At 39.4% G+C, this 20,450-nt stretch overlaps 1 protein-coding gene across 4 annotated transcripts in view; it reads left to right on the top strand.

The window, feature by feature from the left end:
• The window catches only part of RCBTB1 (RCC1 and BTB domain containing protein 1), a 50,234-nt gene that overhangs the window by 26,674 nt on the left and 3,110 nt on the right, over nt 1-20,450 (top strand). For all 4 annotated transcript variants that reach the window (XM_046664677.1, XM_046664675.1, XM_046664676.1 and 1 more), the window contains 8 exons: nt 1,571-1,737; nt 4,398-4,556; nt 7,163-7,270; nt 7,658-7,800; nt 8,819-9,009; nt 12,399-12,525; nt 14,272-14,423; nt 14,990-15,120. In XM_046664677.1, coding sequence (XP_046520633.1) covers nt 1,571-1,737; nt 4,398-4,556; nt 7,163-7,270; nt 7,658-7,800; nt 8,819-9,009; nt 12,399-12,525; nt 14,272-14,423; nt 14,990-15,120 — 1,178 coding nt within the window. The remainder of the gene's footprint in view (nt 1-1,570; nt 1,738-4,397; nt 4,557-7,162; nt 7,271-7,657; nt 7,801-8,818; nt 9,010-12,398; nt 12,526-14,271; nt 14,424-14,989; nt 15,121-20,450) is intronic.

The raw sequence follows: 20,450 nt of genomic DNA, 5'->3' as shown, positions 1-20,450 counted from the left end.
TAAAGTTAGCCATCTTCTCACTTCTTTTTTTAAGGTTTTCCTATTTATTCTTGTTTGTTCTTCCTAGTGGACTTTCTAGTCAATTAGTCTAGCTCCAGAGAGTAACTTGAAGCATTTTATTGCCATTACCTTAAATTTATAACTTTGCTTGGAAAAACTAGCATCTTTATGGTATTGAGTTTTACTATCCAAGAACAAGGTGTATATATTTCTATCTGTTCAAGTCTATTTTTGTCTTCTAGGAGTTAAAACACTCCTAGGTTTAGAAATTTCTATCACCTGATATAACTTTCACGTAACATTGTGGATCTTTCTTTCAGGTTTCATGCTCTTTCTTTCTTTCCGTCTTGTGCCTCATCCTTCTTAAGATAAAATTTCCCATTTATGGTTTTAGTCATAATTTCTGTAATAGCGAAACCTCTTGAGAAACATGTGTCAGAGGGTCACTAGATCTGGCTTGTACTTGGAAGGGGACCCTACCTTTGTTGAGTTGTCATTCTAGATTAGAAAATCAGAAACCCACTTAATTATGAATACCTTTACTCTGGTTGCTTGGGGACTGTTGTCGGTGAGTCACAGCCCGATAAGAACAGTTGGGTTTCTGCTCTTGCTCTTGGATATCCTTGTTTCCAGGTCTAGATTGTCCTTAATAGGTCAGCATGTTTTATTACCATGGGAAAGTCATGAGAAGAGTATATCTGCTCTCGATACTCAGCATGCTGTGCGAGGAGATGCATGAAACGGTGATACTTCCAGAGAGGACACAAAACAGAAAAGTTACCTCTGTCAGAATCCCAAAAAAGATAAAAGTCATTAAAAAAATTCAGCCAGATTTCATACCAATAAATAGTCTGCTTGAGAGAAGCTCTGTGGTTTTTATATGTAGTATATACAGAAAGTGTACCTCTTTCCTCTGTACTTTGTGAGTGAGTGACCACCTCCCCATCCCAGGGTACCCTGAGACTTGGTATTTAGTAAAATGATGGTAAAGATTAGTGATACTTTCCTGTGTCTTCTGCCTTTTGCTTGGTACGTAACACAAAAACTCTTGAGGTGAATCAAAGTGTTTAGAAAGGTCTAATTTTTGCATACAGTCATGTGTTGCTTAACAACGGGGATATGTTCTGAGAAATGCATCGTTAGGTGATTTAGTCATTGTGTGAACCTCATAGAGTGTACTTACACAAACCTACATGGTATAGCCAACTACACACCTAGGCTCTGTGGTGTGTAATGATCTTATGGGACCACCATTGTACGTGCAGTCTGTATTGACTAAAACATTGTTAGGCAGTGCATGATTGTATGTAAACTGATTTCTGACCACAAAGCTCATCTTCCTTCTGTGTTAGCACCAAGTCGTTTCCCTTAACTATTTTGCATCTGTTTATCCTGTTTTCTCATCCATCCCTCTTTCGCTCACCCTCATCAGCGGTTTCTTTATAGGGGGCAGGAGGCAATGTGAAAGAAATTCAGATTGGAAAATGAATTTAGAGAGTCTGGAGAAGAAAGTACAGGGGTTGCCATTTCTTCTTAGAGCTGATTCTTTTTGTGTGGCTGTCTTGTATAGATGGAGTTGTTTATGCCTGGGGCCACAATGGATATAGCCAGCTTGGGAATGGGACGACCAACCAAGGCATTGCTCCCATTCAAGTCTGCACCAATCTCTTGATCAAGCAAGTGGTTGAAGTAGCTTGTGGCTCACATCATTCAATGGCTCTGGCAGCTGATGGAGAGGTAAGTGCCCTGATTTTATTCTTTATTTTTAAATTGTGGTAAAATAGGAAATTTACCATCTTAGCTATGTTTAAGTGTACAGTTTGGTGACATTAGGTGCACTCACATTGTGCTACCATCACCACGATCCACCCACAGAACTCTTTTCATCTGGCAAAACTGAAACTCTGTACCCATTAATCATTAACTCTCCACTTCCTCTTCGCCCCAGGCCCTGGCAACCGCCATTTTACTTTTTGTCTGTATGAATTTGACTACTCTAGGTACCTCATATGAGTGGAATCATACAGTATTTGTCCTTTTGTGACTGCCGTATATCACTTAACATAATATCTTCAGAGTTCATCATGTGGTAGCATGTGTCAAAATTTCCTTCCTTCCTGCATATTATTAACAAATTATTATTGAGTATGTATATGCCACATTTTGTTTATCCATTTATCTGTTGATGGATATTTGGGTTGTTTACACCTTTTTGCCTATTGTGAAAGTGCTTGCTTTTAAAAAAATAAAATGATGACCATAGTTGTGCTTGGTAAAGTGTGAACAAGTAGCCCTGTGTGCCTAGCTAAACACGTTGTGGGAACAGACTCTTTTTCTTAACCCAACCTATATTTTGTGATTAGGACCACTCTTGATGACAGTAGACTTCAGTCTTAAGGCAGATGAGTCTCATGCTTTTTGCTAAGCTACAATCAGATGTGTATGACAGTGTTCCGTACTTCTGTTTTTTTTTTTTTAATGACCCCATCCCTTAAGGTCTATTTTGTTTTTGAGTAAATGTAATGATGTCATAGGAAATAACTTTACTAACATTCTAGTACTCTGCCACTTGTTCACCTTCCATGTTCCATGCTTATCCTAAAGGTTACTCATCCTATTGATTCTACCTTCTAATTTCTTGTATCATTTTGTTCCTCTTCATCTCCATCACCTTAGGTCAGGCCTTGTCATCTGCCTTGACAATTGCCATGGTCTCTCTTAATCCATAGCTTTTTAGGTGGTCTCCCTGTCCAATATTACTTCTCTGCCCACTGTGGTTTCTAAAGCACAAATCAGATCATATTGTTCCACTGTTTAAAATCCTTCAGTGGTGTTACACTGATTTTACTTAGTAGGGCAGGTTATGGATGAAGAAACCAAAGAAGCTCAGGGAGATGAGGGTTTCGTAGCTGGGATGTGCGATAGCCAGGCCTAGCACACAGGCCTTATGCCCTGGAACCCGCTGTTTCTTGGTTAGTGGAATCCCAGTTCCCATCAAGGGCAGCTGCATTGCAAGGGAACGTGGGATATTTGACAAGTGTAAGAAAAATGATTGTTGAAATTAGAGCTCACTAATTTGTATCGCCTGGATTCCTGGTTTATTTTAACCATAAGCATATGTTTCTTTGGATACTTGTGCTAAATATTTTGCATTATTTTACTAGATATTCCTGTGAATCCACTTTTAAGAAGTCTTGCGGGTTCTTTCTTTTGTACCCGTGAAATGAACCTGTAGCCTATATTCTCTTAAGACATCAGCAGTGGGTTTTACTGTTGTTGCCTTGGGCAGCATCAGACATGTGAACTCACATAGAAAGTGCTGACAGAGGAAAGGAAGAATTGTGGAAACCAGAACTCAGGATGTGTGAGGACCACTGCCTGTAGGCAAGTGAAGAGGGGTGGAAGTGGTCCTTAGAAATTCTCCTAGTGTTGCAGGAAGTTGTTTCCTCTACTGCCAACATCTCCCCTCCCCTAATTCTTCTCTCTGTCACACTCGTGTTTGATGGGATCAGTTGGTAATTAACTTGAAGTGATTTTTGTTTTGTTTTTCATCTTTGTAACTAGATTTTAACTAGCTTAGAGATCTATTTGTTTCTCTCTCCCTTAGAAATCTGATTTTCAGGTTATGGCAGAGCAGATCACAGGCCAAAAGTAAGCAGGATGCAGTTGAGGAGGGGGCTGCTTAGAGCTGCCAGGCAGCAAATGAGAACTCAAAGAAAATATAATGGCCCAACAACCTAGTGTCATTTCTGTAGGGACGCATGTCTCCTGAGTGCTTGGGAGCATTGCTGTGTTATGATATGGAACTGTGATTGATCATTATAGCTGCGATGGTCCTGAGTCGTCAGGAGAGCTTATGTAATGTCGAATATTGGGGATTAGTGAGACAGGGAAAAGCATAGTTTGGTTTTGAAAGGTTTCCATGAAAAAAATGAGTATTTGTGCCCAAAGGGTTAAGCAGATTTTTCATGTCACTGGAACTCATGTGGCATATATGTCATTTCCTTTTGATTCCAGATTGTTACAGATATAGCTGCCAAAATTATAGAGGGAGTACGGCGTAGTGGTTAAGAGCTCAGCTAGATGGCTTGGGTTCAGATTCTACTTCCATTACTTACTGGCTGGGGAACCTCAAGCAAGTCACTTAACTTCTCTGTGTTTCCATTTCCATATATAAGATGGAGATGATAATAGTGTTTCCTCCAGGGTCATCTTAACAGGATTACTATGAGGATAAAATAGGTTAATGCATATAAAGCACTAAGAGCCATTTACTCATCGTAGGTACTCATTAAGTGGGTTTATTTTTATTTTATGATTATTGTCGTGTGTTAGAGGTAGAATTTTCACCCTTACTATTCTTTCTTTTTCTTTTGCTTTTTCTCTTCCCTCTGCAGGTGTTTGCTTGGGGATATAACAACTGTGGCCAGGTGGGATCAGGATCTACTGCAAATCAACCAACTCCCCGGAAAGTTACAAACTGTTTACATATTAAGAGGGTGGTCGGGATTGCCTGTGGTCAGACCTCGTCCATGGCTGTTCTGGACAATGGTGAGGTGAGCTGTCTCTCCATTCCCTTCTCCTTCCACCTCCCCTTCAAGGAAAGGTCATTTTCTTCATGAGGTGCGTGTATTAGGTCATGGAAGGAAGAGTGCTTTGTTTTGATGGCTCCATTGACAGTCAGCTTGTTACCGACTGAGGATTAACCAGAGGATGTTTGCTCCTCAGTATGAATTTTTGAATTTCAAGATTTATCTGCAAGTAAAGATTCTAATGTGTCTAAGTTTCACTTTTTTGCAAGATTCAGATAGTCTAATGCTTATAGGTGTGTGTTTGTGATGTAACGTCATGGACTAAAGAATTCAATACTACCTCTTTCTTCGAGGGAAGAACCCACTGTGCACTCTTTTAAGTTAGCTGATGATGTTGATAAGCAGTCAGTGACTCCAGTGGTTTCGAAGTCTCTGCAGAACTCCCTGCCTACATCTGGAATGTTTGTTCACAGAAGGAATCAACTTGTGAAAGCAGACGTTTTTATCCTGATCGTTGTTAGCTGCTTTAAGAAACCCACCTTGCAGGGCTGGCCCTGTGGTGTAGTGGTTAAGTTTGCGTGCTCTTCTTCAGGGGCCTGTGGTTTGCAGATTTGGATCCCAGATGCGGATCTACACACTGTTCATCAAGCCATGCTGTGGAGGCATCCCACATACAAAATAGAGGAAGACTGGCACAGATGTTAGCTCAGGGACAATCTTCCTCACCAAAAAAACCCCCCAAAACAAGCCCCCCTTTTCAGTGACCTTCTAGCATGCTTACCTTTGAGCTGATGGTTATTTCTATAAAATTATTCTGGTTGCAACTTCTACTTAAATGGGTCTGTTACCATCTATGCATGTTTTAGTGCACAGAAATTATACAAAGACACATCTTTGGACACAGACGTATGGAATCATGCATTGGGGTGCTGGGGTGCTTTAGAGTTTACTGGCTGTCCACCTCCATTAACTTATTTTTTTTTTGAATCAATCCTGATATCCTCCTGGATGACTTCACGATTTTTTGGGATAGTCATCTAACATCCTCCATTCCAGTATTCTTCACTTCTTCTTTTTTTGAAAAAATAAATTTAATTTTAAAATTATTATTATGTGGTTATTTTAACAGGGGAAAATAAATGAAACCTGTGAGTGTTTCTTATATGGATGACCCACATCCAGAGCTCTACTGATGGATGTTCCAATCGTTTCTAATTATTTGTTGTTATAAACAGTGTCGCACTGATTTCCTGTGTTACTGCTTGTGCATGTGTATGTCTTTGTACGCTTATGCAAGTATTTCTATAGACGAAGTTCCCAGAAATAGGATTTTTGGGACAGGGAGTATGCCATTAAAAATTCTGATAGCTGTTACCAAATTTCTGTCCAAAAAGTTCAAAGGTTTTACACTTCTAACATTGAAAGCATTTTTAACCATCTCTTGCTAGTGCCCTAAAGTCCGTGTCCCCTTTCCCCATCTATCATGTTGCCCTGAAAAGCCCCAGCCGATGCCCATTTGCCCTGCACTGCCCTGGGGCGTGGTGCCACCACACATCTCGGGTTTCTAATTTGAGCTAGACCTTTTGTTTGTTCCTGGTCTACTTTTTCTTCTCTCCCACGCTGGCCGTTCTAAACCTCTAACATTCCTGTCACACCTGTGCCCAGCTCTGCCGCTTTCATCTCATAACTGCCCTCTGGCTCCAGGTGCTAAGGGATCACCATGTTCTGCCTGCCTCCTTAACCTCTTTCTGATCCACTCCCTCTCTCTTGGTCCCACTGTCACTGCCTTAGTTTGGACCCTCATCAGAGTTCACCTTTTTGCTGATGAGAGAGAAATTTATCCACCGAATGGTCTTCCTGCCTCTAGTCTTACACATGCCGGTCACCCTTCACACTGCGGCCAGCATGATCTTTCCAAAATGCAAATTTAATCATATTAATCTCCGTTTTGAAATATTCCAGTGGCAGATCCATAGATGCATTCCGTTACCCTAGTTTGTGTTGGGCACTTCATCCCCTGGCCCTTATCTTTCCTTCTAGTCTTTTCCCTCCACTGAGGTGTGTCCAACCAGGCCAGCTGTTTGTCTTCTGGACCCGCCTCCAACACATTCTGTGCCCGCTCCCTGGAATGCCTTCACCCCCACTGATCCTGCAGCCCTGCTCAAATCTCCACTTCTGAAAAGCCTTCCCTGAACTTTCTTCCTGGAGCTCAGTCCTTTCTCCTCTCTGCTCCTGTAGTGCCTTGATTATATCTCTATTGTTAGCACTTGCCACCTGGCTGCAAGAAATTGTCGTATGTCCATTTCACCTGTTAAACTGTGACCAAAAACTCGTTATTAGGACGGTGCTTAATAATTGTTAATGAGCCTCAGCTTCCTCATGTATAAAATAAGAATTAGTGACCTGCTCAGGGCTATCCAACTAGTAAGTTATAGAGTAGGAATGGCCAAATTCTGTCATCCATACCCCTAAAATGTCATCTGTTTGGAGATCGGCGTAGGATCACATAGCGTAGAGCACGGGTGTTGGAGTGAAAAAAGTGTACCTGATTGTTTAGATGGACTGCATTTTTATCTCTTCCCTCTCACTAGCAGTTTTAAAAGCCTGTTCTCCCCCTTTCTGTCTCTAAGGTATATGGCTGGGGTTACAATGGCAATGGTCAGCTGGGCTTGGGAAACAATGGCAATCAGCTGACCCCTGTGAGAGTGGCAGCTTTGCACAGCGTGTGCGTGAACCAGGTACGTGTGGTCGACTCCCAGCTGCTGATCCCCGTCTGTCTTCCCTGCTCTGACGTGAAGGGATATGGGAGACTTACTCTTCAGTAAATCTTTTTGAACAGTACCCTGTGCCTTCACCTTCCACATTTAGTATTACATCCTCTCTGAATTCCCATCATGAGAAGGAAGACCGTGGTGCTGGCATGTCAGTCTCGACAAGAAAAAATGGAAAAATCCAGTAGTCTCAGGTTTAGGCTTTTCTAATGCTTTTTTAATGTTCCAGAGAATGTCAGTCCACACCTGATGATGAATTGGCATTCTGCAGAAGCTGGCTGTAATCTTTAAGTAGATGTTTTCCCTGCCCTTCCTGTTTTCCTGTTTATGGTAACCATTCAAATTTACTTGCAGATTGTCTGCGGCTATGCACACACTCTAGCACTAACAGACGAGGGCTTGCTCTATGCCTGGGGAGCTAACACATATGGGCAGCTGGGAACTGGCAATAAAAATAACCTGCTAAGCCCAGCACACATCATGGTGGAGAAAGAAAGGTAACTTCGCTGTACCATGTCTTGGGATTGTGTGTGCATTGTGGACTTGGGACTTGTGTGCTATAGCTGTGGTGTTTGGTTTTGTAACTCTTCTGTTTATTAACATTCTCATTTTGAACAAATGAGTTTGAGTGCCAGCCAGAATGAACATGAGGTTGACACGATTCTTGTGCAACTTTCTAAACCTCCTGTGATTGGTAGGCGTTAATGCGTCTTGGTATAATTCCTGCTGACTTCTTGTTGCCCATTTAGCAGGGGCGTAAAAGAGGGACTGTCACCAAGTTGAAATTCAAAGTGTGGTACAAACTTTTCCTTTGAGCCAACTAAGACAACTCTAAATAAATAAAATCTGCCCTTGCAAGGACATGTCTGTTTAAATATTGATTTGATTTAATGTGTGTTCCTGGAATAGATGCTTAGTGTTTGTTCAGCCAAATTGTGAGATCTTACCCACCAAGCTATAGAATGTTGACTTCTGATTCCGGAACCCTGCCTAAGAGGCATACTGAGAAATGTAGGAAGTTTGGCTTGATGCCCATTTGGTTTGGGATGTTCAGAGCCCGTCATGCATAGACCAGTGCTTATCAGCCTAATGAGTGTCTTGAGCTCTGGTAGGGCATGAGAGGAAAAGTCCTACTTGTAAGGAAATGGTATATTGAAGACAGTATTTTTTTGCTGCTGTCTAAGCCCCCAGAACTATCAGGACATTTTGTCAGAGTCCACTGTCTTCATTTCCTTTGGTTTCTAGTCCCTTTTTCCAAATCTTCCTCAAGAGTATGTATTATTTATCCTAACTCAGAACGAGGTTAGGATGAGAAGTGGGGTGACCAGGAAGGGGGAAACATAGGGCCCTTGCTCTGATCTTGTGGTTTTTGTCCATATGACTTGGCAGCTAATGTCCCTCGAATTGGGCTGTTTTTTGAGGTGTTCCAAGCATGAATGTTTTATTTACCTTGTGTGGTGTGCCATGGGCTTCTGTGATAAAAAAGTGACAAGCATCCTTCTGAAAACTTTCCAGGGTAGTAGAGATTGCAGCCTGCCACTCTGCCCACACGTCTGCTGCCAAGACCCAGGGAGGGCACGTGTACATGTGGGGCCAGTGCCGGGGCCAGTCTGTGATCCTGCCGCACCTCACGCACTTCTCCTGCACGGATGACGTGTTCGCCTGCTTCGCCTCTCCCGCCGTCTCGTGGCGCCTCCTGTCTGTAGGTAAGAAAGCTCAGGGCTGCTTTCCACCCAGGAAGGAGGGTACTATCAACTGACCAGTTTTCCTGCGTATTTGCTGACTGTGGCTCTTTTAGGTTCCAGAATTAGCTTTAATACCTTGGCCCAAATTAGATTTGTATAATAGAATATATTCATGTTATGAAATATTATATGGACTTAACTATTTTCTCCCCTGAAATGTTTTCATTTTAATTAAGGTGAAAGTCACATACATAAAATTAACCATTTTAAAGTGTACAATTCAGAGGCATTTAGTGCATTCACAGTGTTGTGCAACCACCATTTATATCGAGTTCTAAAACATTTTCATTACCCTGAAAGAACGCCCCATAACCATTGAGCAGTCACTCCCTATTCTCCCTTTCCCCAAGCACTGGCAGCCAACAGTTTGCTTTTTGTTTCTATGGATTCGCCTATTCTGGATATTTCAGATAAGTAGAATCATACAATATGTGACCTTTTTTCTCTGGCTTCTTTTACTTAATGCTTTTGAGGCCCATCCATGTTGTAGTATATATTAGTATTTTGTTCCTTTTTATGGATGAATAATATTCCATTGTATGTGTATATCACATTTCTTTGATCCATTTGTCTGTTGAAGGACACTTGGATGGTTTCCTCCTTTTGACTGTTGTGAATAGTGCTGTTGTGAACATCCGTGTACAAATATTTTAGTAACCTGTTCTTATGTGCTTTTGTTATATTAAATTTATTATGTAATTCAATACAATATGAACCAAAAATGAACTTTAAAAAAAAGTGAAGAACTTGTGGTTTTTAAGGTGATGTGTCAACTCTCTTTTTCTTTCAGCCAGTCTCTTGAATAGTTTTATTTTAGAAGGGCATCAGAACAGAGGTTTTATAAAGGGTAGGGGAATTCAGGGTGATCTTTGGTTACATAATCTGTCTCCTTTTTTGAATATCACCATCTTTAAGAGTCCATTATTGATAGAAAATATTAAAATGTAGAGCTGACTGGTCATTAACAAGATTATTTTAATCTCTTTTCCTTTTATTTCTTGTTCATTTCTGTCTTTTTGCCGGTGTAGTTCTTCTAAGTTTTTCTTTCGTTTGTATGCAGAGGGAATAAGTGGGTCATGATGCCCTGTGCTTGAACATTAATGTAGCTCTTGACAACCGAGAACTTGGGTTTCTCAGCCATGGATATTAAAGGCTAGTCTGTAATACACGGCGTGCTCAGGTGTGTCAGACAGCTGGCGCTGTCCCATTATCAGGTGACCAGTCTTTATGGTCATGGGGGCAAGAGTGTTTAGGAAGAGTTAAGCTGCTGCTCAACTTAAAGTGAAGCAAATGGAACATTTCCAGGTTCTTTAACTATAATACAGTATTTGTTTTGCAGTGAATATTGTGATTAGAAAAAATTTAGCTCCCAGAATGGGACTATTTGGTGATAATCACAGACATATGTATGGCATGCACAGTGGAAGCGCTCGGTACACATCGTCAGATTCCTGTGTACTGCTTAACCTGGACATGTTTATAAAAGGCTCCCCAGGGGCCGGCTCTGTGGCCGAGTGGTTAAGTTCGCGCGCTCTGCTATGGCGGTCCAGGGTTCAGATCCTAGGCGCGGACATCGCACTGCTCGTCAGGCCACGTTGAGGCGGCGTCCTATGAGCCACAACTAGAAGGACCTGCAACTAAGATATACAACTGTGTAAGGGGGGCGGCGGGGAGGGGAGTTGGGGAGATAAAGCAGAAAAAAAAAAAAAAAAGATTGGCAACAGTTGTTAGCTCAGGTGCCAATCTTTAAAAAAAAAAAAGGCTCCCCAGCCTCTTGCATCTTAAAATGGCACTAACATCATCTTCAGAACAAACATCTGAACATTTTTTAACGTTAAATTTGGAAAAAATATGGTCATTGACTATTTCTCCCAGATAACTTCTTTCCCTTCCACCCACTAAAAGTCAGAAGTGTTTTTTTCCTCTCAGTTTGTGATCTCAGCTAAGTGTTAGGAAGAAAGTCAGAGGTGAATTCATGCTTCTGAAGAATATTTTTTCTCTGAAAGGAGGTTTTATACTTGTTGCCTGAAACCAAGAGGAAAGGGTTAGTTTAACCGTTATGACTAGATGCAGAAGTTGAGGCACTGATAAGAAGCTATTTTTTGCGTGGGTGGGTAGCAGTCTAGACCCCTGGACTCCTTGGCTGTCCTAGTCATTACCTTTCTTTTACTCACTGGGGATCCAGGTTACAGGGTCAGGGAAAGCCTGATTTTTGAGAGATTGTCCACCTTTCCTCTATAGCCAAGAGATCTCGGCATTGTGGGGGTTGGGGGAGGACTGTGGGTTAAGGTGACAGGGTTTAGGGGAATGATGTTTCCTTGGGAGATTCTGATAGTAAAGCTCATGGATAAGCTCATTTGTTAAGTTTCAGCCTGGGTTTTTGCAGTTGTACCTCCTCTAAGATTTCCCCTGGTATCACAAGGCTACTGAGAGGCGCAGCTCAGTTCTTTGATTGAGTCCCCTTCTCATCTTGTGGGCAGTGGGCACCTGTCCCCTCTGTCTATAGCACCTTCGTTTCAGGGCCGATGAGGATCTCTGGAATTTTTAAATTTCCCCATTAGCCTTCTACTTGTTTTCCTTTGTTCATACATATAAAGCACAAGAAAGTGTTGTGTGAATTTGCACAAGTGCCTTTACTTTCCCTCATAATAACACGATTCTACTTATATATTATCATAACAGCAATTCTCCTTCTTATCAGGCAATGTGATCACAGTTTTGTAAAAGTAGTCCCTTTGAGTATACATTGTTACTAAGTAAATTTGCTCCGTTTTTAGATGATATGTAAGGATTATTCTTTGTACATTAATTTTTAGGGTTAAGAGGGATGTTTAGATTCCAGATACCTAGGAAAAAGGGTTTCTCTGTGTAAGAACACGACTCTTAGCATTACCACTTAAGTGGTGAGTTTGTTTCTTGACACTCCTTGAGTTGAATGACCAACCCCTTGAAACTACCCCAAAGCAGAGCAGAGGTGTTCTTAGTGTTTCAGTCAATGAAAATCGATAAATTCTTAGCCTTAGAAGAGAACTACTCAAGTTTTGAGAGAGTAGTTATATAATCATAGATTACCTGTAACTTTTTCTTTTTCTGAAAATACACATTTTTAATGTTTAACTTAGAATGTAAGACTGGTATTTAGTCTTTCCAAATACATTTTTTTTGTAGTTTATAGATTTGGGATACTTACTTTAATACTGTGAAGTTGATTTGTCAAATAAGGCATGAACTCTTTTGAAAAGAATCTACTGGAATCATCCATTATGCTAATAATTATCTTTTTGAAGTCTTTCAGATCTTGAGTCTGTTTCCTGAGCTTCCTGTATTAATAATGTGTTTGTCGCCTTCAGAACATGAAGACTTTTTAACAGTTGCAGAGTCACTGAAGAAAGAATTTGATAGTCCAGAAACTGCTGATTTGAAGTTTCGAATTGATGGGAAATATATCCACGTCCATAAAGCTGTTTTGAAAATCAGGTATTTTTGCGTGAGCTTAGAGACATCAGTAACCTCACTGTGTTGCATTCTCCATTTCTTGTTATTCCACAAAATGGAGACTGATACGAAGTTACCTTGGCAGTAGAGTGAAATGGCGCAACTTAATATTTTTGCAGATAGTATCAATCCACTCATTATCGGAGAGTTTTGCATGTGTGTGTGTGTGCACGCACTCACGTGCCTTTTAGGAAAAGCGTAACATGGTAGTATAGGTATTTGTCTGTATTGTTTTTAAAGTGAAGGATCTTGTGAATACTTATTTCCATCAAAACATTTGTTTACATGGTTTAAAAAACATATAGAAGATTGTCAGTGGAAAGTGCACATGTCCTCTTTTACTTTTAATTAAAGATTTATTTTCCCCAAGCAGATAACTCTTATAGTCAGGAAAGCTGGACTTCTGGCCCGCAGAGACATCTCATTCCCAATTGAAGACGTTTCTTTGGATATAGTACATGGCAGGAGCTCTTTGTATAAAAGTGCAGAACTTCATATTATTAGTAAGTGTTTGGACTGTTGCTCACTGAGACTGCCGTTACAGAGAAAGAGGCACGTCAGATCAGACCATTGAGAGTTAAACTGGCCATTTACAGGTGTTTTGGGAAATTTAGTTAGAAACTTATTTACAAAATCACATGTTTTAAGGGAACTAAAAAGCCATATGTCATTCGTTACTTAAGGGAGTAAAATATTAATTGAAAAGATGAACTGGAAATGTTTCTCTCTATGAACCTGTGGTTGGCCAGCCTAGTCCCTTCATGTATCGTTTTCTGACCCATTTTATCTATTATTCCTTGCTTAGACAGCTGTTTCTTTTTACTGCTCAGATGAAGTAATTTCTTATGTAACTGGAGCCATTCTTTAGGTATTCTGAGTGGATTTTGAAAATATTTTGTGTTTGTTTCTACTGTATCTCATTTTAAAAGAATTTGAAAAGATGATGTTTTAAAACTCTAAAGTATGTTATACTTTAAGAAAATCTTGTATTCAGATATCAGTTCCTCATACAGGTGGATTGGTACATGTAAATAGGATACAAAAAGACCTGCTTAGGTTTTCTTGAAATACATGACTATCCTAGTGAATGTGTTTTATAGATAAATTGGTAACAGTCTTGGAAGGAAAGGAAAAGGGAGCAGGGCAAAGGCGAGGAATAAGACAGGAGTGATGGCTGTTTTGAAGAGGAGTCAGAAAAGAGGGAAATTGTCGTGTAAGGTAATGGAACAATAATCAGCTTAAATGTAATCCAGTTAACATTTAAAACAGTTTTAAGTATATGCTGATTACATGAATCAAAAAAACAAATGAATCATTTAAATGATATAATATATAGTCAAAAGTTTGAACTCTCGTTTCTGAATTTCCTTTAATTTCATTGTTTAAAATGCATTTCTGTACAACATCTTTTAAAAATAAACAAGTGAGCAGAGAAACTTGATCTGAATGGGGACCGTCAAATGGAAACAGTAGTCAGCTAAAGTGCCAAAGTGAATTGGTTTACACATGATGCTTAATATTTAACAGGAAGTACTCATCAGAAATGGGAGTGTACATGAAAGCTGACTGTAAAGCCCTTGCACATGGAATGCTTTTAGGGTGCTAGCTACAGATTCATGATCCTGGAGTGGGCAGGCCCAAATATACTGTAGCACTTAAGGATATCTGTGATTTTTGTTTATCTGAGTCCATCAACCTAACTGGGTAACTTTCACTGTTCTGTTTTAGGTGTGAGCACTTTCGATCCATGTTTCAGTCCTACTGGAATGAGGACATGAAGGAAGTGATAGAAATAGACCAGTTTTCTTACCCAGTGTATCGTGCCTTTCTCCAGTACCTCTACACGGATGCAGTTGATCTGCCGCCTGAGGATGCTATAGGTACCTCGGCCACTTGGGACTGGCCAAGCTACATGGTCAAAATATATCTCATCATATTCTTATAGCACTGGAATGTAAAAAGTGTCAGGTTTATTGGCCTTTACATGGCTTTTAAAAAAGATTTGACGTAAAGGTCTTTAAAAATAGTATTGTGTAGTCATCATGGTTAATAATTATGGACAGTTTATTTATGACTGTGGACTTATAATTTTTTTAAGACTGAAGTTGCTAATGGATTTAGCATATCATTTCAGAAACAAGATGAGGGTGAGAAATTCCATTTTTTCCCCTTTGTACTATAGAAGAACTTGTATAAAGTGAGTATAGAAGAGGAATGTTTTGGAGGTGGGGGGAGTAGGGAGTAAAAAGAGCATTTATTTAAATTCTATTAATTTTATTTTAATTAATTAAAATGACTTAAATTTTATTAGTAAAATTCAGGGTATTATTCACTAAGAAACTTCTGATTTATCTACATAACTGTTCACCAAATAAAATATGTATGTTTATATATTATGGGAAACTATCATAAACTTGATTTAATCTTTCACCCTTTTTATTTTCAGGTCTTTTGGATTTGGCAACGTCTTACTGTGAAAATAGACTGAAAAAACTTTGTCAGCACATTATCAAGCGAGGAATCACTGTGGAGAATGCCTTTTCATTGTTTTCTGCTGCGGTCAGATATGATGCAGAGGTAACATAGCACAGCAAACAGACACCAAAACCACCCTGACTGCCCCTGGGCTCCTTTACCCCCTTTACTCACGTGAGGCAAGGAACATGCTGAATAATTTCACGTCTCTTATCAATGAACTGACTGGTCCCTAAAAAAATGAACTCTAGCCTTGCTTGTTTGTTCTCTGTTCATAGTTTCAAAAACGATTGCTCCTCTACTTTCATTTTTAACTAAGAAAGGAAACTAGCTGAGGTCTCAGCAGCTGTACGGCAGGTTGGAATGTAAAGTGCCATACCTAGTTGGACTAACAAACTGCATCTTTTAGCCTCAAGGATTTCTCAAGGTCAGCATATTTATTGTTTTCGAGACCCACTTTGCTGTCTCCCCAACTCTCCCCTGTCACGAGGCAAGGATGCCGTGTGGTTTATATCTATGTATGCTCTGAAATTCTATCACTGTCTGATTGTAACTCGCAATTATCTGTGTGTGAAGAACTTGCTCTGGACTCCTTTTTGTTTGCTTGTTTGTTTTGCACTGGATTGAGTTCTTAATCTGGGATTCATGGATCTCTAGAGAGCCTGTGAATGAATGGGCTTTTGGGAGTCTGAAATTTTGTGTTTATGTGCATTTTCTTGAAGTTAAGAACCACAGCATCATCAGATTGTAAGCTCCTCATGAGCAGGAGCTGTGTCTTGTTCATCTGGGTACCAATAGTGCCTGGCATGTAGCAGGTGCTAGATGATAAATGTTTGTTGAACTGAGTGAAGGTCATACCACCTGAAGGATGCGTTAAGGATAATTAGTGAACTGAAGGTTGGTATGGTGGGTTTACAAACTCATCGACAATAAAAGGTAGAGAGCAATAGCTTTGGAGTTCAAGATATCTAGATAAGGTATGCACCCTAAATGGCACAATTAGTCTGTTCTTGTAGGTATTTTGTTGTCATACAATGAGGCAGAATACCTGGTATCAGGGAATTTACCAAACACTCGCAGAGACCTGCAGCTGTGGCCTCAGAGATGTGGAGGACACTTCATCTTTGTCGCACTTAGGGATCGAAATGGACCATTATGTCTTGTATTTTCAAAATGTATCCTATTTTTATTTGAGATTATATTGTGATTATAAATATTTGATAAGGTCAAATATAGTTGACATTCTCTGCAGCCTGACAGCAGATAGAATCAAAGTAAATCATTTCTAATAGGAAATGGAAATATAGTTTTTTTCCCCTGCCCTTTTTGTGACACCATGAAATTCTTTATTAGAAATGTTATTTCTTTAGATTTTGTTTCCACCCAATGACAGAATTTTAAATTGGTCGATGCCTTTTCTTTCCATTTGGTGGCTGATTTTAGAATCTTCTCTGTGTCTCTCCATACTCCTCCTCACGGCTAATGAGTTCCGTATTCTTGTGGTTAGGATCCTGCTAATTGACTAAAACCCATCAGAACCTCCTGGGCAGACACAAACATCTTGGCTCTAGTTGCTGGAAATTTCTTCCTCTCTTTCAGCTAAAATTTACCCCAGAAAGTTTACAGAAAAAGCCTTATGCCACTTCTACCCATGCCAGCTCTATGATCATTTCCTTTGCTAGTTTTCATTTTTCTCGTATTAAATATAAACACATTAAAAACTATCCCTTGTTTGAGACCACAAAATGCATGTGATTCCCGAGTCTGTCACAGTGTGGGCATATAGTTGGCAATCAAAAATATATGTTGAGTTAAATGAATGAATGTGTATATTTGAAACTCCTCACCATGATGGTGTGCTTTTTGAAAATGTAAAAAAAAAAAAAGACCCAACAACCCAGCAACCCCAAACTTAACAAATATTACACATTTCATGTAGAAAAATTAGAAAATAGAAGATAAAGAGAAAAAATCACTTTTCTTTCTAGGCTGTTTTTTTTTGGTTCTGGTAGGAGTTGTGTAATTGACTAATGTACTTTTTACATTTTCTTTAATGCTATAGAATGTAGTAAGTAAATAAATGAAGTCTTTAGAACATAGAAATAAAACCCACTTACTGTATCTATTAGTTAATGGGAAAACACTCCTACTAAGTCAGATTGGAAATTAACTGCAAAAACGGTTATTCTCCGAAGCTCGCCTTGGGCATGCCAGAGGACTTTCCCTTCATCCCGTGGGTTGAAATGCTTGGAAGATGGTGACTACCTGCTTTTCACGTTTCTTCTCTTTTCAATAAAAGTTATTGCAGTTCCTCAATACCCTCTTTTGACAAGATAATTTTGAAGCAAATGTACATAACATAAAAGCAAAAAAAAATGTATTGACTTAGTAGTTATGAAGATTTTAAGAAGTAGGCTAGTTGTTGTGGAACCCTTGTATTATGAATGCATTGTCAGACTTTCTACAGGTTTTAATAAAGTAAAGAAGGCTTTGGAGAAGAAGCACTTAAATATTCCTCTAGCACAAACCCAAAAATATTGACATCAATGGAGACAATGTGAATAAAACGTTGTCTCAAGATAGTTCTGTATCACATAAAATTTTGAAATGCTTCTGTTTATACTGTTCCTTTTCAGGAAATTTTTGTTTTCTGTATGTATTTGAACCTTAGGAGAAACATTTGGGTAGTAGTATTTGTCTAACCAGAGTAGAGAACCTTCCAGACAATTCTACCTGCTGATCAACTTATGTCTTAAAATTTTGCTTTTGGTGGGAAGCAATAAATATGAGCCCAGGAATCTAATTCCAAAATTGGTTTGGGATATGAGTATTGGAAAACTTTGTGCTAAAGCCAGATGTTCAGCATTTTTATCTTCTGTCAGAGGGGCAAATTAAAAGTTTTCCATGATCAGTAGACTGTAAAATATGTTTTGGGTAGTGAGAGAAAGCACCTTTCTTTAGTTTTTCCCATATGGTAAGATGTTTAAACACATTCTAAAAAACAAAAAACAGCTCACTTCAATCTGGAATCTTTTTTACTTGATATACTATAAAATGAATTCTGGACTTGATTTTTGAGTTTTCTTCTGTAATTACTTGAACAATAAGTTTGGACAGAGGTGTGGTTCACAGTCTCTTGCCATCTGGAATCTGTCTCAAGGGTGGCTCGTGACACAGAGGGAACCTGTCCTACCTTGGCCAAGTGGCCTTCCACAAGAAGTCTTGGCATCCAACCATCTTAGCTTGGGATTTTAAGACTGGATAAGAACTCCATTAAAGGCTGCATTAGCGTTTTAAAAATGTAGATGTTGGGACCATCAATTCTCTGTGTTTTGTTTGATTACTAAAGAAAATCGGTGGAAAGGAAAAACAACTTATTTTATAGTATGTAGGGATTGAAATAATTTAAACATTTAAACATTTGGAATTAATTTATAAATTATTTCAGAATAGCAGTTTTATATTTTGGTCTCCTTTGCTAATTACAACAAATCTGATTTTTTTATCTGATTTGCTTCAGAACCACTTTATAATAATTTCACTGCGAAATGTCATAAATGTGGACTTAGTTTCTAGAATACCGAGAACACTGTATTAGACCCCTTGATTTTACACCCTCTCCCACTTCCCTGTTCCATGGGCCTTGAGAAGAGTCTCCTTCTGTGATGAACGCGTGTCATCTACTGGTCAAGTGATCCTTCTTGTCCTTCTTGGAAATGTCTTGTTTACAGCCCAGTATGCTGTTACAGTTGACTCATTAGTTGGATAAGAGTTGAGTTTTCTTTTCTAGGTAATTGAAGCTCTGATCATTGGCAGAATGAGGCGAGGAGATCATTTAGGTTCTTATAGTATTTAAGAATTATCAGAAGGATGTTTGTCTGATTCACAGTGAAAGACAAACTGGCTCAGGGAATTGGGTGCTGAGTGAATCTGTTTGGCTGAGCCCCTCTCTGGTTCATGCAGATCAACTTGCAGGTTCCAGTTTCTGTCTAATTTGTCTCCTGGTGCATTCAGTGCTTCCTTTTCCAAGGATCTGCCTCAACCCAGGTTCAATTAGTTATTTAAACAACCCAGATTTAGATTATTTTCAGCATTTTGTAGTTAATATTTGAAGCCGTTAAACGTTTGTTGAATACCGAGAAATCTCACCAGTTCCAAGTAATCAGAGGTGAAGGGAAGGCAGTTTGATAGAATATTTCCATAGATTAGGAACAGATTCATAATTAGAAGCACTCTTTATATGCCTGTGCTATATTAAAAAGTTCTTAAAGTTTATACTCAAGGTAATCTGTACAATTAGTAGACTGAAGAAATTCTTTCATGTATGGTACAAAGATCTTGAAATCTAAATTAGTAGACATAGAAGTGGCAAAGGTTTTACAGTGCCAGGAGTTAGAGCACTCTTCTTTTCCTTTGAATTTGAAATTATATAATTAAAACTTGATATTTAAAGTTTGAAGAACTTTCTGTGCTCATGACTGGCCACTTCTTCCTAAGTTACATGTAGATAAACTAGTTTTCTATTTTTGCTAAATAAGATTAAAATAGGACTTATCTCCCTGTGGAATATAATTTAGTCCCTTGAGCTATTTATTAACCATTGGGTTATAATACTAGGAGTAGTGCTGTTTCTTTAATATTAATATGAGAGGAAACATTTTATATAGTTTAACATTTTAGTTTATTATAATACATAGAGCATTCAGCTGTATATTCAGCCCACTGGGAACCTCTTTTTTTTTTTTAACGCTTGCCACCTGAGCTAACGTCTGTTGCCAATCTTCTTTTTCTTCTCCCCAAATCCCCCCAGTACACAGTTGTATATTTTAGTTGTGGGTCCTTCTAGTTGTGGCATGTGGGATGCCACCACAGCATGACCTGATGAGTAGTGCCGTGTCCTCACCCAGGATCCGAACCGGTGACACCCTGGGCTGCCGAAGCTGGGCGCGCAAACTTAACCACTTGGCTAGGGTGCCGGCCCCTGGGAATCTCTTAGAAAACATGTATCCCGAGATTGTGCTAACATTTTAAATGCATTTTGAATTACCTAAAAAACAAGACTCTGGCAGCAGCTGATACGCGTCGGTTGTGGTTTGTTTCTTACTGATTATATGACTGGAGGGGGGCATCTTTCAGAGAGGGACAAAGGGACCCTTGGAATAAGGAAATATTTGTTTGCAGGGTCTGCACTGAGAGAGCAGGAAAGGGGTGTGTCCATATGTTTGTGCGGGCCCTTCCTCACTCTGCCTAAAATTCTCACTTCATGGTGGCTGGAAACGTGAAGCCAAGACCCTGCAGTTTAAATGTTGTTGAGTTTCTGGTTTGAAAGAACCCTGAATATTGACCCTCAGTGTAGCCGGCCAAGCTATAAAAATCAAGCTATTTGTGATAAGAGCTTTTAGTGTGATTTGCTTTTATATACTTAGCCTTTG

The sequence above is a fragment of the Equus quagga genome, chromosome 6 (assembly GCF_021613505.1).
Source record: "Equus quagga isolate Etosha38 chromosome 6, UCLA_HA_Equagga_1.0, whole genome shotgun sequence".
NCBI lineage: Eukaryota > Metazoa > Chordata > Mammalia > Perissodactyla > Equidae > Equus > Equus quagga.
This window is presented reverse-complemented; position numbering and strand designations above follow the sequence as displayed.